Source organism: Tamandua tetradactyla, chromosome 24 (assembly GCF_023851605.1).
Source record: "Tamandua tetradactyla isolate mTamTet1 chromosome 24, mTamTet1.pri, whole genome shotgun sequence".
Classification (NCBI taxonomy): domain Eukaryota; kingdom Metazoa; phylum Chordata; class Mammalia; order Pilosa; family Myrmecophagidae; genus Tamandua; species Tamandua tetradactyla.
Genome location: NC_135350.1, coordinates 938,859 through 961,993, shown reverse-complemented (window position 1 = coordinate 961,993; position 23,135 = coordinate 938,859). Strand labels below are relative to the sequence as shown.

The 23,135-nt window shown below is 45.5% G+C and overlaps 1 protein-coding gene across 1 annotated transcript; it reads left to right on the top strand.

The window, feature by feature from the left end:
• The first annotated feature begins 583 nt into the window (after positions 1-583).
• Positions 584-18,322, top strand: LOC143668554 (tyrosine-protein phosphatase non-receptor type 18-like). Its single transcript, XM_077143247.1, is given in 15 exon segments — positions 584-4,883; positions 6,702-6,791; positions 7,102-7,178; positions 7,260-7,355; positions 10,323-10,361; positions 14,280-14,348; positions 14,962-15,024; positions 15,227-15,369; positions 15,763-15,829; positions 15,915-15,992; positions 16,094-16,183; positions 17,164-17,440; positions 17,878-17,952; positions 18,142-18,168; positions 18,171-18,322. Coding segments are annotated over 15 exon segments (1,491 nt in total). The 5' UTR covers positions 584-4,621; the 3' UTR covers positions 18,209-18,322.
• The last annotated feature ends 4,813 nt before the right edge of the window (positions 18,323-23,135 follow it).

The following is a 23,135-nucleotide window of genomic DNA, read 5'->3' as shown; positions in this document are numbered from 1 at the left end:
AATTGTTTTGCATCCCCAGAAAAGCCATGTTCTTTTAATCCAATCTTGTGGGGGCAGATTTGGGTGGGACCTTTTGATTGGGTTGTTTCTGTGGAGATGTGGCCCCACCCATTCGAGGTGGGTGTTAATCTGTTTACTAGAGTCCTTTCAGAGGAGGACATTTTGGAGAAAGCACGGAAGCTTGAAGACAGAAGTGATGTCCCAGGAAATGCTAAACTAAGAGATGAAATCCAGAGTTTGCCCCAGTAGACGTTAGGGGAGGACCCTGGAATCAGAAGCTGAAAGCAACAAACCGGGATCAAGGACCAGCAGACGCCAGCCATGTGCCTTCCCAACTGACAGGGGGTTCTAGATGCTAGCAGCCTTTCTTCAGAGGTTGGGCATCATCTTGTTGATGCCTTAATTTCGACATTTTCATGGCCTTAGGACTATAAATATGTAACCAAATAAATTCCCTTTGTAAAAGCCAGTTCACTTCTGATCTGCACTCTGGCAGCACTAGGACCACAGTGGAGTGAAGCTAGAAATCAATAACAGAAGGAAAATTGGAAAATTTAGAAGTATGTCAGAATTAAACAATATGCTGTTTAACAACCAGTGGGTCAAAGAAGAATTCAAAAGGGAAATTAGGAAACATCTTGAAATTAGTGAAAAGAAAAACACTACATATTAAAACAAGTTATGCAGCAAAGGCAGTACTCAAGGGAAATTTATAGCTCTAAATGTCTATATTTAAAAAAAAATAAAAAGAAAGATCACAAATCAATGGCCTAATTTCACATCTAAAGGTACTAGCACAAGAAGAGCAAACTAAACCCAAAGTTAGTAGGAGAAATAAATAGTAAATAAAATGATATACAGAACCAAGAAACAGTATATAGAATCAACAAAACCAAAAGTTGGTTTTTGAAAATATCAACAAAATTGACATCCTTTTAGCCAGAATGACAAAGAAAGAGGATATAAATAACAAATCAGGAATGAGAGTGGGGACATTACTATCGACCTTACGGAATTAAAAAGGATTATAAGAGGGTACTGTGAACAATTATATGCCAGCGAGTTAGAAAAGCTAGATGAAAATGGGCAATTCCCAGAAACATGCAAATTGTCTAAGCTGGTGCAAGAGTAAATAAAAAATCTCAACAGACCTGTAACAACAAGTACAGAGATTGAATCAGTAACCAGAAGCCTCCCAACAAAGAAAAGTCCAGGACTAGATGGTTTGACTGCTGAATTCTACTGAACATTTAAAGCAGATTTAGGGGTGTGTGTGGCCAGTATGGCGGCTTAGCAATGTGCGCGTTTTAGTTCGTCCTCCAGAACAACTACTAAATATCCAGAAACAGTACAGAACAGCTCCCGGAGCCACATCAGTGACCAGACACACAGCATACCCCAGTCTGGACCAGCTGAACCGGCTGTGAGCTCCCCCAGTACCATGAGTTCCCCAAGCTGCCGCGGCCGGCGCCCTTCCCCCACAGGCTGCTTCCCAGAGGGGAAAGGAAAGGAAATTTACCAGCAGCAGGGACTGAGCACAATTAAACGCCAATTGTAGAATTAATTAACAAATTCTGACTACTAAAAATAGGCCCCCAGCTCAGGTGAACCTAGTCAAGGTGGAGGTCGCTCATTGGGCAGGCTGCAACTGCCCCAGGTATAGGCAGAAACGGGCTGCTTTCAGGGCTTGTCTCCAGCCTGCGCCTTCCCCAGGGGAGGGGTGAAGCCCAACTCAGGTGGAATCCCTCTCTCAAGGAATTCAGACACCAGGGCTTCGCAATTTGAAGCCATTGAAACCAGCCTACAACCTCTCCTCTGTCTCCACCACGCCCCCAGCCAAAGCTAAAGGTGCTGCAACATCTTTTGCTGGTGGGACCTGCAGTCAGACAAGCACCACATACTGGGCAGGATAAGAAAAACAGAGCCCAGAGACTTCACAGGAAAGTCTTTCAACCTGCTGGGTCTCACCCTCAGGGAAGACTGATGCAGGTGACTCCTTCCTCCTGATAGGAGGCCAGTTTAGTCTGGGAAAACCCAGTTGGAGTCTATAATACCTACGTAGACCCTCCTAAGGGTGGGGAGGGAAAAGGCACCATACAAGCAGGACGAGAAACAAGAAAACAAGAACTGAAAAATTAGCCTCTGTTAAACAAAACCTAAGCTAGAGGTCCAGAAAAAGCTGAACTGAAGGTCAAAGAACAGATAGACAACAAATTCGTTTAGCAAGAAAACCCTAGGTAAGAGAAGTGAAAGCAATCTCCAGAATAAACTGATAAAGGTAATTAAATATCTAGACACCAGCAAAAAATAACAAATCACACCAGGAAAACTGAAGATATGGCCCAGTCAAAGGAACAAACCAATAGTTCAAATGAGATACAGGAGCTGAAACAATTAATTCAGAATATACGAACAGACATGGAAAACCTCATCAAAAACCAAATCAATGAATTGAGGGAGGATATGAAGAAGGCAAGGAATGACCAAAAAGAAGAAATGGAAAGTCTGAAAAAAATTGCAGAACTTATGGGAATGAAAGGTACAGTAGAAGAGATGAAAAAAAAATGGAAATCTACAATGGTAGATTTCAAGAGACAGAGGTTAGGATTAGTGAACTGGAGGATGGAACATCTGAAATCCGACAAGAAACAGAAACTATAGGGAAAAAAATGGAAAAATATGAGCAGGGACTCGGAATTGAATGATAATATGAAGCACACAAATATATGGGTTGTGGGTGTCCCGGAAGGAGAAGAGAAGGGAAAAGAAGGAGAAAAACTAATGGAAGAAATTATCACTGAAAAGTTCCCAACTCTTATGAAAGACCTAAAATTACAGATCCAAGAAGTGCAGCGCACCCCAAAGAGAATAGACCCAAATAGGCGTTCTCCAAGACACTTACTAGTTAGAGTGTCAGAGGTCAAAGAGAAAGAGAGGATCTTGAAAGCAGCAAGAGAAAAGCAATCCACCAGATTCATGGAAAGCCCAATAAGCAGAAACTATGGAGGTGAGAAGACAGTGGTATGATTTATCTAAGATTGTAAAAGAGAAAAACTTCAAAGCAAGAATTCTATATCCAGCAAAATTGTCCTGCAACAATGAGGGGGAAATTTTAAAATTTTCTGACAAAATCACTGAGGAAATTCATGATCAAGACTGGCTCTGCAAGAAATACTAAAGGGAGCACTAGAGACAGATAGGAAAAGACAGGAGAGAGAGGTGTGGTGAAGAGTGTGGAAATGAAGACTATCAGTAAAGGTAAAAAGAGAAAAAATTTAGATATGACATATAAAATCCTAAAGGCAAAATGATGGAAGTACTGCCTTTACAGTAATAAGGACAGCAGTCATATTGGATTGGGGCCCACCCTAATCCAGTTCGGCCTCATATTAAGTACAGTGATCATATTTTCAAAGACCCTATTTCCAAATAAAGTCACATTCATGGGGTCAGGGGACACAATTCACCACCACCCCCAAACCTCTTTTTTTTTTGCATGAATGGGCACCGGGAATCGAACCCAAATCTTCTGGCATGGCAGGCAAGCATTCTTGCCTGCTGAGCCACCGTGGCCCGCCCCACCCCCAACCTCTTAATGAATTAAATTGGCAATGTGAGACCAATGACCCCTTAATGATTTAAAGCACACCTCCAGGCTCCAATGAACACCCTTCAACACCTCAGTGATCTTAAACTGGACTCCACTGACACACCCTACAATGACACTGCCCTCCGAAATTCCTTTCTTGACCCTGGTGAGGAGCAGGTTCGTCCACCTATCTGGGTTCCATCCTTGGCAGCCTCCCGGAGCGGGTCCACTCTCTCCAGCCTCCCCTTAGTGACCCTGGGGCCAGGAAACAGCATCTCTTCTGGCCTGGTTCTGGATGCTCCCTGAAGATAAGGTGTACGGGTGGGAGGAGGGGTGTTGTGGAGCAGAAGAAAAGAGAATTTCCTTAAACTCTTTCAATTCCAATGCCTCGATTCTTAGTTTCCCAGGAGGTTTACTTAGGTTCAGATCCTCAAATAGGACTGGACTCTGGTGCCCAGAGCCCTTCCCAACCAGTACCAGGGCTTTTCCAGGAACACACAGGAAATAACAGATGAAGAAGCACTGCTTTAATTGTTCTTTTCTACAGTATGGGTAATCAGGTGTCTTTTCTTCCCGGCCGAGGTTGCCGCGCCGCCCTCGAAAGTTATATGTAGTGGGCCCGGTGTCCAGGGTGCCTCCTCTGGAGCGCAAATAGCTAGACCCCCATTTCTCCCGCGGGTTACAGGGCCGAATCCCCTGTCTGTCTCCACACCCTGCCGCGCCATGAGGTTCGCCGAAGCGCATCTGTGCCCACCTGGGCGGAGGCGCTACAGCGCGGGACTCCCACGCCAAGCCCCGGGAGACCATCCAACTCAGGAGATTAGCCCTATTCAGCCGCGAGCCCGGGGGCATGGAGCCTAGAGCGGAGCCCGGACCTCGCGGAGAAAGCGGCCGTGGGGCTGTGCGGATTTGTCCCGGGAAAGGGGAAGCAGCAGCGGTGGACTCATCCCCTAGTTCCAGACTGCGGGGCCCCGGGGCTCCAGCCGCGCCGTCCCGCGGGGAGCTGTGGGCGGGTCTGTGGGCAGGCTCCGAATGTCATTGGCTGAGGGGCGCGCCCTGCGGGTCTCTGTGCGCTTCCATTGGCTGGATAGAAAGGGGGCGAGGAGGCCCGCACCAGGCCCGGCCTCCTGCGTTCTCCGTACTCTGCAATCGCCAGCACCTGGCCAGACTTGGACGTTACTGGCTCGCAGCACCATGAGCCGCAGCCTGGACGTTGCGCGGAGCTTCCTGCAGCAGCCGGAGGCGCGAGGCGGCCGGGAGGCAGCGGTCCTCGCCGGCGAGTTCAGCGGGAGTGGTTGACGAGGTCTGCCGCGCGGCGCGCTCGGGCTTTGTACCTGGACGTTCCGGACACCTGTCCCTTCGGCGCGCTCAATTCGGTCTTCTTTCTCTTGGTGACTGGGGGTTGTCTCTCCGACTCTGGGTCTCTGAGTTTTTCTACCCAGCATCTTTCTGTCTCTATCTTCATTCCTTGCTCGCAAGACCCCAAGGGGCGAAGTCCCCTCGTCCGGCCGCGCGCACCCCGCACGCCCTCGGGATTTCCGCGCTCTCCAGACCCTCCCAGAGCAATCCATCTGGACTGATGGGGTGCGCGGGGCTGGGTGGGAAGGGCTGATGGGTGCACACCTGGCTGCCCCTTCCCCCGCGTTCCTTGGCCGTTCAGGTGACTCGGCGGTCACCTCTGTGGTAATGAAGAGGAAGGAGGTGTGAGCAGGAGAAAGAGGAACCAGCACGAGGTAGGGCCATGGGGACGGTGTAAACAGCCACCAGGCTGGAATCTGCGTGGGTTTCTCCTTTGGCGACAAGGGATCTTAATGACCAAACTGCTTTGAGGATTAAATGACTGCTATTAGTAAAATCACTTAGTACAGTTTGAGCGCTCACTTTGAAGAAGTCTTTGTCACTAGTTATAAAAGATTCTAAACATTGCAAACCGGTTCAAGCCATGCGAACTGATGCTATTGCGGTGCCCTAGGCATGACGTACTATATATGTAATGAACTGAGTAAAATATAATTTACTTAACAAATGTAGAAACATAATATACAAAAATGTAAACACAACATGATTTAGATATCAAGTTTAGATATATGTCAATATAATAGCTGCAAAAATGCATGTAAAATAGATATATGTGCAAGATATTAGCTACAAATAATGCATATAAAATATATAATAAACTTGTAATCAAATAGAAGTATGGATATAATTTATATAAACGCGTGTAGCAACTTTATAAAATAAAAATATTTAAAAATTGACAAATACAAATACATGTATAAAATAATACTTTATATAGTAAACAACTATATCATCAAGTACAGTAAAAATAGGTAGCAACCAAATTTAGAAAATAATTTTATTAATGAATATGAAAAATATAGTGAATACATAAAGATAAATATGCTATAATAATTTATATAATGCATTATATAACTTCATAAACAAAACAAAAATTATAATAAAAAGGAGGAAAATTATTAATCAATTCATAAGTAAATATGAAACAGATAAAGGTATAAAATAAATCCGTAATTTATACAAATAAAAAATAGAGGGAATACATAATAAATCAAATAAACTATAATATATGAGAAACATAATAACTTTTGCAATATGAAAATGTACACAATATATGTGAACATATACTCGTGGTATATGATGTCATGCCCGTATGTGAGGAAGCAGAGCCTTACGCTCTTAGTCGCTTTTTTTTTGTATGCTGTATGGCGGGGTCACATTTCATTATTTCTCCATGTGAGTATCCTGTTATTGCAGCACCATTTGTTGAATTGTTTTATTTATTTATTTTTTGCTTGTTTGTTTTTTGAGAAGTGCATGGACCAGGAATCCAACCCAGGTCTCCTGTATGGCAGGTGAGAATTACTCCACTGAACTATCCTTGCACCCCCTGGGTCCTTTTTACATAGCATCATTATTATTAGCCAGGCCCTCTGCTGACCTGGGGCCTGCACTTACCTGCCCAGGCCACTTGCCTTCTTTTCCCTGTGACTGCCTCCGTGTCCCCAGGATTCTGACCTGGATCGTCTCTTTCTCCTTCCTTCTCCCTGTTTGGCTCACTGTGCCTCCTGCCAGGATATCTGGGCCCTCTAAGCCGCCTGGAAGACTGAGGGTATCTTCTCCACCGAAGCTGGCAGCCAGCCAGGGAACGTGAGGAAGAACCGCTACAAAGATGTGCTACCCTATAAGTCGCGGATGGTGGTGGGGTGCTACCAGAGGGGGTGGGTGCCCTAGAGAGCTCGGCCCCGGGCAGCAGTTCAGGAGTCAGCGTGCCCCCCCTGCTGCTGTGCTCCCTGGCACCCTCTCCCAGTGCCAGACTTGAAGTGCCTGCGCTTCTCCTAAGCGCCTACGAAGGCACCTCCACAGGATAGCTGGCCTTTGCCATGCCCCTGCTGGGTGCTCCATCCCCCGACTGTGCTTTGCCCAGGGTGTTGCAGGGCCTTAATGCCCTTGTGACCCCCAGACTCCATGTTTCTCACCTGTCCTGCTGACAGATGACCACACAAGGGTGATCCTCTCCCTACTCCAGGAGGAGGGACACGGCGACCTCATCAATGGCAACTCCATTCGGGTCAGGCTGGGGGCCAGGGACGGGGCCAGGGAGGCTGGTGGGCAGTGGAATCCCGGTAGTGAACCACCAGGTCTTTGCCAGGGCGTGGACGGAAGCCTGTCCTACATTGCCACACAAGGACCACTGCCTCACACCCTGCTAGACTTCTGGCGCCTGGTCTGGGAGTTCCGGGTCAAGGTCAGCTCTGGGGGACGGGAGGGTGCGACCAAAGCTGGGAGTGCTCCCTGTTTCCCACGCTGCGAGTGCACCCCTCAGGGCAGATAAAAGCCCTTCTTCGGGTCCTTTCTTGGTTCCATTCCTGACTGGGAGTCTTCCCTCATCAGTGATCTTGTCAGAACCCCCTTGTTCCTGTTACTACAAACCCCTAATCCAAATCACCTCCCTTTCCTCTTATCTCTCTGTTCTAGTTTGCTAGCTGCTGGAACGCAATATACCAGAAATGGAATGGCTTTTTAAAAAGGGGAATTTAATGAGTTGCTAGTTTACAGTTCTAAGGCTGAGAAAATGTCCCAATTACAACAAGTCTATAGAAATGTCCAATCAAAGGCATCCAGGGAAAGATACCTTTGTTCAAGAAGGCCGATAAAGTTCAGGGCTTCTCTCTCGGCTGGAAGGGCACATGGCGAATACAGCGTCATCTGCTAGCGCCTTCTCCTGGCTTCCTGTTTCATGAAGTTCCCCAGGAGGCATTTTCCTTCATCTCCAAAGGTTGCTGGCTCGTGGACTCTCTTCATCTCATGGCTACATTGTTCTGCTCTCTGAATCTCTTTGAATCCTTTATTCTCCAAAATGTTTCCTCTTTTATAGGACTTCAGAAACTAATCAAGACCCACCAAATGAGTGGAGACATGTCATCCCCTAATCCAGTTTAACAACCATTCTTAACTAAATCACATCAACCAGGCAGATGATCTCATTACAGTTTCAAATACACAGTATTGAATAGGGATGATTCTGCCTTTATGAAATGGGACTTGTATTAAAACATGGCTTTTCTTAGGGGACATGCTTCCTTTCAAACCGGCACATTCCACCCTCTGGCCCCTAAAAAAGACATATTTTTCCTATATACAAAATAATTTAATAATATCAGAAACCTTAAACCTTTCAGTAGCAATACAAATGAAGTACAAAATTAAAGAGTATAAAATCTCATCAAGTCAGTTACAGACATTGTCTGTCCTAAGGCAAAATTCTCTCCATTTGCTCTGGACCTTTGAAAACTGATAACAAAGTTATTTGCTGCCAACATACAAAGGAGGAACATTCATAGGATACATATGCACATTTCCAGAGGGAGGAAGGAACACAGGGGTCACTGGACCCATACAGTTTCGAAAACCTGCAGGGCGAAGTCTATTAGATTTCAAAGTCTGAGAGTCATTTATCCTCAGGGCTTTAGAAAGTGTCAGTCCCACCCTTTCCAAATGCCTGCGCCTGCTTCTCTCTGAATGCAACCTTGGGGGATATTGGGGAGACCACCTTTTTCTTGGCTCCACCCTCTCCAAGCATTGGGACCGCACCCGGACTCTGCCATCTCCGGGGCACACACTCAACCCCTCCATTTGGTGGCAGCCAGGCTCTCCCCAAACTCCAAGGAATGTGCTTCACCTTCTCCAAGGCCTGAGGCGGCATGACTCTTCCACTGCAATGAGGTGGAAGGCCCATTCTCTGCCTTTGGGGCAAACTCACCCTCTCCACGGGTTTGGATGGGTCCGCTCTCCTGGCCTGAGGCTTCCTGACTTCAGACCTCAGCCTCCATGGCTTTGCCTCTGAAGTTATTTTTCTTCCAATGTGTCCCTTCTCTAAATCTCCCAGTCCAGACTGGCAGCGGCTCTGTTTATACAGGTCCCACAGCACTCTCGTTGGCTTTCTATGCAGTAGCCTCGGATCATGCCCATCAGACATAAGGAATTTCCACAAATCCTTCCTGGATAACTCCATGTCCAATCCTGACTTTCTCTGAAATGGCTGACTGGTTCCACATTTGGTTAAATCCACCCTATACTCTGTGGTCTCCCTTTCTGTAGGCCCAGAATTTTCCAGGACCTCAATTTCTGGTTTCTTTTTACTCACGAGTTCAGTTTTCAGCTTATCTCTTTCCTTTCGCATTTCAGTATAAGCTGTGAGGAGAAACCAGGCTGCACTTTCAACACTTAATTTGGAGATCTCTTCTGCTAAATATCCAAGTTCATGGCTTTTAAAATCTACCTTCCAGCCAAAGCCACTAGTCAATTTTGCCAGATTATCTGCCATTTTAAAACAAGGCTCGCTTTCCTTCCAGTTTTCAATAGCACATGCCTCATTTCTGTCTAAGGCCTCATCAGAGGTATCTTTAGAGTCCACTTTCTACCAACAGTCTCTCCAAAGCATTCTAGGCCTTCTCTATCAAGCTTTCCACAACTCTTCCAGAATCTTCCCCTTATCCGTTTAAAAAGCCTTTCCAACATCTTTGTATTTGCAAACTGCAGCAGCAGCACCCCACTCCTGGTACCAAAATCTGTTCTAGTTTGCTAGCTGCTGGAATGCAATATACCAGAAAAGGAATGGCTTTTTAAAAAGGGGAATTTAATGAGTTGCTAGTTTACAGTTCTAAGGCTGAGAAAATGTCCCAATTACAACAAGTCTATAGAAATGTCCAATCAAAGGCATCCAGGGAAAGATACCTTTGTTCAAGAAGGCTGATAAAGTTCAGGGCTTCTCTCTCGGCTGGAAGGGCACATGGCGAATACAGCATCATCTGCTAGCATCTTCTGGCTTCCTGTTTCATGAAGCTCCCCGGGAGGCATTTTCCTTCTTCATCTCCAAAGGTTGCTGGCTTGTGGACTCTCTTCATCTCATGGCTACATCGTTCTGCTCTCTGAATCTCTCTGAATCCCTCATTCTCCAAAATGTTTCCTCTTTTATAGGACTTCAGAAACTAATCAAGACCCACTCAAATGGGTGGAGACATGTCATCCCCTAATCCAGTTTAACAACCATTCTTAACTAAATCACATCAACCAGGGAGATGATTTCATTACAGTTTCAAATACACAGTATTGAATAGGGATGATTCTGCCTTTATGAAATGGGACTTGTATTAAAACATGGCTTTTCTTAGGGGACATGCTTCCTTTCAAACCAGCACACTCTCTTATCTAGGTGATCGTGATGGCATGTCGAGAAGTGGAGCTTGGCCGGGTAGGTGTCCTCAGTGCCCCAGAATACCTGTGTATCCTTGTGCAGGGAGGAAGGAGGAGGAATCTTACTCACTCCTCTTGGATCCCAGGACCTCACAGTGGCTCTGTGGAAGGCCCACTATTACTTTTTAAAATTTTTGTTGATTTTCTTCCCTTTTATTTCTGTTCCTTGGACTCATCCTCCAATGTTGGCAGCTCTCCTCCTGCTGGACTTTCCACTAGCACCTGGTAGACCAGAGGCCCCATACCATCTGGTGCTACTTCCAGCTCTGATTTCTTTCCCATCACAGTTCCCTATGGACTCGACTCTACCCATGCTGGCCTCTGCTGTTCCTCACACAGTGGCTCTGCCTGGAACACCAGATGTCCCCAGGGTTGCCTTGTTTACCTCATTCAGGACTCTGCTCAAATGTTAAAACCTCAACAAAACCTTCCCAGAGCCTCACGCAAGTTAAAATTCCCAGCACTCCCAGTCTCTTTCCCCTGTCCTTTTCTGTTTTTCCACAGTTCTTACCAACTTCTAACATGTTAGATAATCCACAAATGTACTATGCTCATTGTCCTCTCTTTCCCCATTAGAAGGTAAGCTCCACCAAGACAAGGATCTTGTTTTGCCAGTTGGCTTAAAGTAGTTGCTAAAAAAAAAAAACAAAAAAAAACATGCATGTCAACATTGAAGGCATCCATCTTGATACTACAAAGACATTAAGTTTGTGGTTTCTGCCTCCTCACCTGTTCCATGGTGGGATGGGAGATTAGAATTCCCCTGGGTAAATGGCTGATGGCAAAGTCTGTACTGTCTGTAGTAATGTCCCCTCTTTCAGTCCTGATTTTGGTAATCTCTCTCCCCCTCTCTCTCTCACTTAATTGCTCTCTCTCTCTTGTCTTCTCCCCTCACCCCACTCCCATCAGTCTGGCTACAGGAAAGATAGATAAACTTCAACCCATGGGCCAAATCCATCCTGCTGCTGGAATGCAATATACCGGAACTGGAACAGCTTAAATCCCCTTTCAATAAAAGGGGAGTTTAATAAGTTACGAGTTTACAGTTCTAAGCCCATGAAAATGTCCAAATTAAGGCATCCAGGGAAAGATACCTTGGTTCAAGAAGGCCAATGATGTTTGGGATTTCTCTCTCAGCTGGAAAGGTACGTGGCAACATCTGCTAGCTTTCTTTCCAGATTCTTCAGTGGCTTCCCCAGGGTTCTGTTGGTTCTGGTGGCTCTAAAGCTTTTTCCAAAATGGTTCCCTCTTAAAGTGCCCCAGTAAGCAACCCCATCTTGAATAGGTCAAGATACATCTCCATGGAAACCATCTAATCAAAAGTTACCATCCACAATTGGGTGGGTCATATCTCCATGGAAACAGTAAAAATGATTCTAACCAGCAGTACTGAATAAGGATTAAAGGACATGGCTTTTCTGGGGTATATAACAGCTTCAAACTGGCACTCTGTGTGTGTGTGTGTGTGTGTGTGTGTGTGTGTGTGTGTGTGTTTTAGGGTTTTTCTATCCACAAGAGCATGTCATCTGCAAATAGAGATGATTTTACTTCTTTCCTTGCAATCTGGTTGCTTTTCCTCCCTTTCTTGTTCCCTCCTGCCCTTCCCTCCTCCCTTCGTTCTTCCCTCCCTCCTATCTCCTGACTCCCTCCTTCCTTCTTTCCCTCATTCTTTCTTTTTATGACCCTTTTTATATCTTCCTTCCTCTTGCTCTCCTTCCCTCCATTACCTGTTCTCCCTCCGCCCTTTTTCTTTCTCTTTCTTTCTCCGTCCCTTCCTTCCTACCTTCCTTCCTTCCTCCCTCCCTCTTTCTCCAATTGCCTAGAACCTCCAGTACAATGTTGAATAAAAGTGGCAAGTGTGAACTTATTCATCATTAAGTATGGTATTAGCTTTGGGTTTTTCATAGAAGTTCTTTATCATGTTGAGGAAGTTCCTTTCCAGTCCCAGTTCCTTTAGTGTTTTTATCAGGAAAGCGTGTTGGATTTTTGTCAGATGAATTTTTTGCATCTATTCAAATGATCATGTGTTTTTTGTTTTGTATTCTATTAGCATGGTGTATTACATTGATTGAGTTTCATATGCCAAACCAACCTTGAATTCCTGGCATAAATTCCACTTAGTCATGGTGTATCATTCTTTTTATATGCTTCTGGGTTTTGTTAGTTAGTATTTTGTAGAGGAGTTTTGTGTCTGTATTCACAAGAGACACTGGTCTGTGGTTCTCTTGTGATGTCTTTGTCTGGTTTCAGAATTAGCATGATACATGCCTCATAGAATGTTTTTGGGGTCCCTTTTGAAAAGTTTATAAATAATTCTTCTTTAATATTTTGTACAATTCATTGCATTGTATTTTAATGATGTTAAAAATTAGAAAAGAATCTTTTTTTTTAGCCTCATATTCCCCTTTCCCTTTAATCTTTATTCCTTTGTGCACAATCGTACTTACATCTGGTATCATGTTCCTTTTGTGTAAAGAAGTTCTTTATTATTTTTCATAGTGAAGGTTTGCTTATGATGAATTCTCTCAGCTTTTGTTTGTTTGAGAAACTTGTTTTAATTCAGCATTTTAAAGATGTCATAACATTGTCTTTTTGTTTAATTGTATAATTTCTGACAAAAAGTTTGTTGTAGTTCTTATTTTTGTTCCTCAGTATGTAATGTGTCTTTTTCATGTGCGTGATACTTTTTAAATGCTCTCCTTGTCACCATTTTTCATCAGTTGGATCATGATATGCCTTGGTGTGGTTTATTTTATGTGGTTTATTGACCTTCTTGGTTCTGTGTGTTCATAGTTTCATCACATTTGGAAAATTTTTCAATTATTGTTTCTTCAAATGTATTTGTTTTCATCCTCCTCTCTTCTTCTCTTGTAGATTCGTTACACATATACTGCCCATTTAATATTGTTCCACAGGTCACTGATGAGCTTTTCCTTTTTTCTGTGTTTCATTCTGAATAGTTTTTATTGCTTTATCTTCATGCTCACTGACCTTTATATTTCTTGGTGCATAATCTATTTTATATATTTTACTTTTCCTCTCTAGAGGCTCCATTTGGTCTTTTTTGCATCTTCCATTTTGTTTTTCATTTTCACAATTTCCTATTTATTTCTGAGTATGTTTATAATATCATATTATATATATATATATATTTATTTAATTATATATATGTATAATTTTTTTTTCTTACATGGGCAGGCACCAGGAATCGAAGCTGGGTCTTCAGCATGACAGACAAGACCTCTGCCTGCTGATCCACTGTGGCCTGCCCCATATTATATATTATAACATGTGCTTCTTTCTTCATCTCTGTTATTTCTGAGTCTTTCTCTGTTGGCTGATATTTTTCTTGAATATAAGTCACATTTTCCTGCTTCTTTTTATGTCTAGTAAATTTTTAATGGATGCTTGATATTTTGAATTTTGTATAGGTAAATGTTGAATTTGGTTGTCTTCCTTTAAAGATGTGGGACTCTTTATGGGAAATGGTTATGTTACTTTTGGATGCTTAATTATTTTGATGTTTATTTTCAGGCTGTTTTAGGGTAGATTTTATTCTGGAGCTCATTTTGCTAATGTGTGGCCCTTTTGGGCTCCCTACGGATCATGTTTTCCCTTGTACAGTGAGTGCAGTCCTACAAAGCTGGTTATTCAATGTCTGAAAATATATTTTGTCTGGTTTCTTAGTTGCTTATAGTGGGAGGGTAACCCTTCCGCATGGTCACAAGCTCAGGTCTCCACTGAGTCTGCGTGTGTTGAGTCTGACCAGGCTCTGGCAGCTACCTTCTGTTACAGCTGCAGCTTCCTATGTTTCCACCAGCAATGCCTGGGGGTGTCTTATGGGGTATGGACATCTTGGACTGGGGCTGTGAATCACACTGCTCCCTCCTTGCCCTTTCTCTCTGGACTTTTGTAGAAAAAGTGTGAGTGTTACTGGGCCCAAGAACAGGAGCTACTGACAATCGGATACTTCTATATCACCTTGGTGAGCTGAAAGAATGGAAATGGGGTTCTCAAGGTGCTGGATGTTGAGGGAGATTTCAAGGAAGACCCAGAGGGTGGGTGGCAAGCCTTTTAGGGGCTGGGCCTGAAGGAATGGAGAGTTTCCCACAGTTCCCTCTGAGAGTACTGCAGGCAACTCTGTGCTGTTAGTGTACACAGAGAGAGTACTCAACGTATGCACTGCTTTTTTTCTTTTTTAACTTTTATTTGAGTATCTCTATAATATAAATGTGCCTTGTTGGATTCTTAAAATTCACTTATTCCTCTTATCATTTCAAAAGAACCTAAGGGAATTTTTCAGTTCAAGTCATGTATAAAGTTGAAGCTTAATAAACACAATAAAACTGTTTTGTTTTGGAACAAAAGAGTCTTTTTTTGCCCCCACTGTAAATGGGCTTGTTTGGTCCTTTATAATAGTTCATCTTTCTCTCCTCTATCTGTTTTCTTCATGAAAGCTGTAGGATGTTTAGGCTAAATTTATTTTTTTAATGTTTATTTTTCTAATTTAAGTTTTAATCAGGAATACTTTGCTTTTTATAAACATGTGTTCTTTGGCCCCTTGGTCCTCCTCCCTCTCCCCACTTGTCCCTGTACAGACAAGGGAGATATGGCTGAATCCTGATACTGTGCTCAGAACCCTCCAGGTCACATTCCGGAAGGTACTGAAAGGGGAGGAAAGGGGCATCCACACAGGAAAGCTCTTTCCTGCCTTTGTTTCCTCATTTGTATACTGAGCATTTACAAAAGTACCTACCCCTCAGTTATTTGAAAGGTTTAAATGGAAGGTGCTTAGAACTGAGCCTAGCATGTAATAGGTGCTCAATAAAAGCTTTTCTGCTTTCTTCTTTTCCTGCGTTCCAGGAATCTCGTTGTGTACACCAGCTACAGTATGTCTCCTGGCCAGACCGGGGGGTCCCCAGCAACCCTGACCATGTGCTTGCTTTGGTGGAGGAAGCCTGGCACCTTCAGGGATCTGGCTCTGGGCCCCTCTGTATCCACTGCAGGTTTAGAGAATGGGCATTATGGGGCTATGATGAGGCAGAGGGGGGTGCACAAGGAGGACAGGTTGGGAGAGGCACGCAGGGTTTGGAGGCAGGGCTGCAGTTTGAGTGCCTGTTTCAAGAAACCTGAGCCTATCCTTGTTCAACCTCTATGGATTGAAATTATTAGCATTCATTGAGCACTGCCTGCCTGCTGATGAATAAAAATACAGTTGATGCTCAATAAATGTAGGCAATTAGAATGTTTTCCTTTAAATTATACCCTGGGTATTCTAGGAATCAAGAAACCCTTCAGAAGATCCCCCATTAGGGTCCTCACCCCCAATCCCAAATGCTGAATATAAAAGGGATTGCATGCAGGCCCTGACCAAACTCCTTCTGATTCTGGCTTGCTAGTGCGGGCTGCAGGCGGACAGGCGTCCTGTGCATTGTGGATTACGTGAGGCAGTTGCTCCTGACCCAGGTATGATGAGGTCACGCACATGTGTCCTGGTACGCAGGCCGTATCCCATGTCCCCGCTCATGCATGCCCCATCTCTCTGCCCCAGACCATTCCGCCTAACTTCAGCCTCTTCAATGTGGTCCTTGAGATGCAGAAGCAGCGACCTGCAGCTGTGCAGACTGAGGTGCGAGCCAGGGTCTCCTCATTCCCCAGGACACGGGCTGGGCTTAGGCCCTCTCCGCTCTGTCTTTCTTCTTGGTGACCGTTCGCCCTCATGCCCACCAGGAGCAGTACAGATTCGTATACCACACGGTGGCTCAGATGTTCTGCTCGGCACTCTAGAAGGCCAGGCCCCACTTCGAGAACCTCAAGGAGGTAGAGGCTCCCTCCTGGCTGTCTTCCTGTCCCACTTCAATACCCTCAGAGACCAGCACCTGGGCCAGCACTGTTATAGCACCCAAACCCTCAACCCATTGTGGAAGCAGGGACAGAGCCATTGCCACGTCCTCTTGCCCTCTGCCTATTTCCTCATCAAACTGTCCCCTCTTATGCTTACAACCTAAGTGGCCACAGTGACTCCATCCGTGGGTTCCCAATTTCCTGGGAAGTCTCAGTCTCTTCCCCTCCTGTCTTTTCCCAGAGTCATGCCTCACTCTACGATGATGCCCCCTCCTTCAGGACTTCCCTGGCCCTACCTGCCACAACTCACCCACTTGGTGGGGTCCTCAGGTACACAGTTTATTCCCCCGTTCTTCCTCCTTTTCCAGTTTCTCTAGAGTTAGTCTTCTGCCCACTTGAGAGATACAAGCCCCTTCTTGCTGTTCAGTTTTAAAAAATTTGCTGATCCTTTCTTTGAATTGAGCTCTGGGGATCCCTCCTCTTCACCCAGATGACCTCTCTTATCCTAGAGATTATACTGCCTCTGCCCCTAAAGCTAGCCAACACTCTGAGGTTAGCCCTTACCTGGCCCTCGCTCCCAGCGCCCCTCTCCCACTCTCAGCCTCCCCATGTTTCTTGACGCTGCCCACTTCTCAGCTGGGTACTGCATATATGGAGTTGCTACTCCTTCACACCGGAAATTTCAGCAACTCACCCTTGTGTCTACCCCTTCCTCCACTTTAGAAGCCATTTCTTCATTTTTCAGTCCAACAACCATTTACATAGAAATGTCCAAACCCAATACCAATATCCTGCCCCATTTACCTTCAAGGGCGTCCCGTTCCCTCCAAGGCTAGCCCCTTTTTACTATCCCTTCATCCACCTAGCTTTGTGGGGCGCTAAGGACAGAGCACCGAGGGAGCCCCTAGCCCCAATCCCCTCCCTCTCTCCTGCGAGAGCCCCATCTCGACTTTCAGGCCCGGGGTGGGAAGGAAGCCTGTGGTTTGCGCGCTGATCACGCTCCCACTCCGCCCCGCGGTTTCACTTCCTCCCGCCGGGGCCTCTGCGCCCTCCCGCCCGCAGGAGCATCTCGGTCCCCGGGGCCCCCGGGCGCCGGACCCGGGCCGAGCACGCTCAGCACGGAGGAGGCACCGCTCTACAGCCAAGTGACACCGCGCGCCCTGCGACCCGGAGTTCAGTCGGAGGATGCGGGGACCCGACCAGAGGACGCACGGGGAACGCCGCCGGACCGTGGTGCGTCGGGGTGGAAGGGAAGGGGCCGCGGGGCTACCGAAACCCTGAGCTCCGGGGTCCGCCAGCCCCTGCACAAATTGGACCCCAGCCGGAGGTTGGGCCGGGTCACGCCTTCCGGAGGCGTGCCCGTGGTTTGGCCACGCCTCTGAGCCGTCCCGGAGCCGAGGCCGTGCTGGGAGACCGTCCCGGTTTCTCCCGCGAAGTGGCCCTGGCTTGGCCAGGTCGTGGAGGCGGACGTCCCCATTTTGACCACGCCTCCAACGCACCCTCCTCCTCACAGGGCCTTGTTCTCATTCTCTTCCCCGTCCCTGCGGTTCCCAAACCGCGTTTTCTCTCAAGTCTCCTCTGGGCCTCTGGAGGGTGCGCCACCGTCTAGTGGGGCGCGGAGGTGGGGGGGCGGCCTGAGCTGACCGATGCGGGGGATCTTCTGCCCACAGTTCCTGCCGATCAACGCCCTGAAGGGCCGGATGCCTACGAGGACGTGGCGGATGGAGTTCAAGCCGGTGGACTAGGTAAGCCAGACAGAGCTTGGGGGTGTGGAACCTTAGGGACTCACGCTCTGAGTCTCGCGGATGTGCTGGAGCCCATCAAGAGGGCTTGGAAATGCGGGGTGACCCTCCTCAAGTTGCTTATGTGTCTGTGTCTTAGCTTCCCCATGAGTTCTAGGGCGTCACTAACCTACCACGCCCTTCTTCTTCCAGGCTTCAACCTGCGCATCGGAAGGCCCAAAGGCCGAGGGACCCTCCTGCTGAGTGGGCTCGGGTGTGATTGGAGTGGCAGCGCCTGCCTGCTGCTTTGCATCGCAGACTGGACAGCGATGGCTATTGTTCTGTGGTGGGAGGTGTTGGGAATTTAGATGCTGGGCTTGGATCAAAATAAAAGTTTCTCAGAATGGAAAATGTGGGGACTTTGCTTCATTGATTATGGAGGCTTGGGAGGTATGGAAGTAATGGGAGAGAGAATGGCTGACGGCGCTGCACTGAGCAGCCTGAAGAACAAACATCAGGAATGGGCCCAAAGCCAAGCAGCTGGGCAAGTGGGCCTCCCATTTGGGGAGGGTGTATGAACAGATTGGGCTCCCAGTGGCTGCCCCCACCACTGCATAATGGACTGCACCACACCAAGCCTCAACTATGAGCCTCCTCTCTCAGACACGCAGCTGACCACAGAGAGATAGATGGACGCTGAGAAAGACAGATGGACCTTCAGCTATCCAGATGGATCCAAGCCAGGCATACCAGAGACAGGTAAACAGATCACTGGCTGAGAGACAGACCACCTAAATGGACAGAGACATATAGACTTGGGCCTGGATTGACAAACAGATCCCCAGACAGCCAGACTTTTAGAGGGATAGTACCTAGCTTGATGGATAGACCCTTCCCTGGAGAGATAGACTAACAAACAGCCTAATAGGCCAACTAACAGCTAACCATTCAGATCAACCCCAGCCAGAGAGACCACCGGACCTACAGAATTCCCAAGAGGCACCCCTCTCCAGTTAGACAGCGAGACAGCACCATTGAGATGGATCCCTATTGGACAGACTTCCATACAGATAAAAATAGATCTAAAGCTGGACAGACCCACAGACATCCTCTCAGCTAGATAGACCTCCAACCACATAGTCCCCTAGCCTCAGGTGGGCAGGCAGACAGACCTCCTAGTCAGACTCCCCATTAACTAAACAGATGGACTCACAGACAGACATCACCACACAGACAGACTCCAGATTATACAGGTACCCTAGACAGCCAGATAGATTCCCAACGAGCTAGACAGATGGACTCCTAAACAGGCGGACAGAGCCTACACTTTGGCAGACAAATCAATGCACCTCCTGCTGGGTGAACAGCCAGATGGGCCCTCAGGCAGCCAACTTACGAGCCAGACAGATAGAGCCTCAGATAGACAAAAATGCTGAGCCAGACACATCCCCCACTATCCAGACCATCTCCCAGCTAAGCATAAAGATCCTTCAGATGGACAGACTCCCTGCTACAAGACAGAAGACCCCCAGTCCCTTAGATTGTTGAGTTTCCCCTTGGATGGATACCTTGCTGGACAGATGTACACCCAACCAGACAGTGAGACATGGCTCACAATCAGAGAGATGGATGAACTCCAAGCTGACAGGCTGACCAGATCCCAAGCTGGACAGTCAGATCCCCAGATGGACAGATTCTAGCTGTACAAACTACTAGCCAGATGGGTGGGTGACCTCCTTCCAGACTTAGATCAACCTCCAACTAGTCAAATAGATGGACAGGTCCCTGAATGGACAGATAGGCCCCCAAATGGATAGATACATACATCTCCAGCTATAGAGACAGATGTATCTCCAACTAGTTAAACTTTATCTTGATCATCAGACAGACCCCACACAGACAACCTCCTGCCCCCAGCCAGCCAGAAAGACCCCCAATTATACCAGTCCCCAGCTGCTCACTCAGATCTCTAGCCAGACAGATCCTCTAGCCCTTAAGATTAAGAGCTTTTGGAATTGGCTCACATGACTATGGGGACTGGCAAGTCTGAATTCCACAGGGCAGCTGCAAGTTGGGAACTCGGATGAAGGCTTCAGTTAATTCCCAAGAAGAAACTGGTTGGCTGAAGGAGAGTTAGAAATTCTTCTTTTTTTTTTTTTTTAATATTTTTATTGCCAAATCTTTAACACATAGAGTCCATACATGGTATTGCAATCAGTGACTTACAATATCATCACATAGTTCATCTATGAAATGATTCATCACCAAGATCATTTTTTAGAATTACTGCATTACTCCAGAAAAAGAAATAAAAAGAAAAAACTCATATATTGACCACTGTCATTGACCACTAGTATTTCCATCTACCCAGTTTATTTCCCCTTGTGATAGTTAGGTTCTGGTGTCAACTTGGCCAAATGATGATGCCCAGTTGTCTGGTCAGGCAAGCCCTGGCCTGACCATTGCTGCAAGGATATTTCATGGCTGGTGTATTAAATCATCAGTTAGTTGCATCTGTGGCTGATTACATCTGCTATAAACTAAGGGTATCTCCAACAATAAGATAATCCGATTAGTTGAAGGCTCTTAAGGAAGATGAGACGCTTTCACTGCTTCTTCAGCCAGTGAGGCTCTCCTGCAGAGTTCATCCAGACCTTTCATTGGAGTTCTGTTCCCAGGAAGTTCTTCAAAGCCTGCCCTATGGATTTTGGACTCTTCCATTCCCACAGCTATGTGAGACACCTTTATAAATCACATATTTACAGATCTCTCCTGTTGGTTCTGTTTCTTTAAAGAATCCTAACACACCCATTATCTGCCCTATTATTTATTTATTTTTAATCTATTTTTTTTTTACTCATCTGTCCATACAGATAAACTCATCTGTCCTAGATAAAAGGGGCATCAGACGCTAGGTTTTCATAATCTCACAGTCACACTGTAGAAGTTATATCTTCATACAATCGTCTTCAAGAATCAAGGCTATTGGAACACAGCTCAACTGTTTCAGATGCATCCTTCTAGCCACTCCAATACACCATAAACTAAAAAGGGGGTATCTATATAATGGTAAGAATAATCTCCAGGATAACCTCTTGGCTCTGTTTGAAATCTCAGCCACTGACACTTTATTTTGTCTCATTTCTCTTTCCCCACTTTTGGTCAAGAAGGTTTTCTCTATCCCTTGATGCCAGGTCCCATCTTATCCTGGGATTTCTGTCCCACATTGCCAGGGAGGTTTACACTCCTGAGGGTCATGTCCCACATAAAGGGGGAGGGCAGTGAGTTCACTTGCCATGTTGGTTGAGAGTGAGAGGCCACATCTGAACAACAAAGAAGTTCTCTGGGTCTAATTTTAAGTAGGCTTAGCCTATCTTTTGCAGGAGTAAGTTTCATAGGTGCAACCCCCAAGATCGAGAGCTCATCTTAGGTCTAATCTTAAGTTGGCTTAGCCTATCATTTTCAGGAATATGTTTCTGATCAAGGGCTCAGTCTATTGATTTGATTGTTCCCAGTGCTTGCGAGACTATCAGAAATTCTCCAAATGGGGAGGTTGGATATTTCCTCCTTTATCCCCAGTCCCCCTAAGCGGACTTTGCAAATTACTTTATTCACTGCCCAAATTACTCTGGGTTATGTCAGGGCATCACACTAACCTGGACAAACTAACAAAATTTCATACCCTATTCAAGATTCCATGTACTTATGGTGTTGAACTAAACTGACCATACAAGTTAAATTAGATAATTTGTTACTTAAAATATAAATTTTGCACCAAATAAACATCTCTCCCCTTGGTCTCACACAGAAGTTGAAGTTTTAAAATACGGAAAGTATCATACTTTATCCTGTATTCTGATCTATCTTAGTCTGATGCAGCTCAGCTTCCTTCATATCTCTGGTCAAAGTCTGATGCCTTTTTCAACTTTAAAAAAATTCTTCTTTTTGACTGCTGACATCATCTGTTCTCTCTTTCAGGAGATCTGATCGGATGAGCCTTCTCTCATTATTGAAGGCAATCTCCTTTGTTGATTATAGATGCAGTAAGCCATAGATGCAATCAACTCACTAATTATTTAAATCCATGAATTACCTTCACAGTAACAATCAGGCCAGTGCTTGCTGCAGCAAATAACTGGACCCCATAATCTAGCTAAATTGACACACGAACTTTACCATCACACCCCTTGCAATGTTGTTTTTTTCCCAAACAGGTCAGTATCTATCTGACAATGTTAGGTACTTCCAAGACTTCCAAGCTATGCCTTTCCCATACAATGCCCTCCTCAGGTTGTGGAAAATTCTTCTATATCCACGATGTGAATAGGTCATACCAAACCTCTCCAGGCACCTACCAGCTAGGCCCTCATACCTCATCCAGTTGCTGTAAGAATTCAGTGAAATAGTGCATGGAATGGACACTATGTTCAGTGAACTTTAGACGATGGTCAGCTTGGGGTCCTGGGTTCAACATAGGTCCTCAGACAAATCATCTGCTTTTTTGGTTTTGTTAAATGAGCATGAAACATGCCTTCATTGATCTCAGCGATGTTTGCTGGCAATGATGTAGTTAAGTGCTATAAGGTCTTTGAATGAGAAGCAACACAGCCAATAGAAAACAGGAATTGCAAAGAAGCCTAGGGATTCTCCAGCTTAACAAGGAAGCTGGAGAACAAGGAAGGTCAAGTTCCAGCCTCACCAGAAACCCAAACCCTCAGCTAAAGTTGAAGCTGACCTTGTTGGAGAGAGACTGGAAAGTGGACCTTTAAGAAGTTATAGAACAGATTTTAAAGTTTGGTATGGGTTACAGTCCCACGATTTTTCATTTTTTCTTCAGATGCTACAAGATATTGGAGACCAAAAGAAATATCAATATAATTATTCAGCTGTCATACACATTTATTAAGTTTTATCTTCTCTGTATACTCCTCTTTTTCCTTTTCTGTGAAAAAAATAATATACATACAAAAAAGCAATAAATTTCAAAATACATCACAACAATTAGTTGTAGAACAGATTTCAGAGTTTGGTATGGGTTATAATTCCACAATTTTAGGTTTTTACTTCAAGCTGCTTTAAGGTACTGGAGACTAAAAGAAATATCAATATAATAATTCAGCAGTCATACTCATTTGTTAAATCCTACTTTTCTGTATAACTCCACCATCACCTTTAATCTTTTTCTTACTCTTTAGGGATATTTGGGC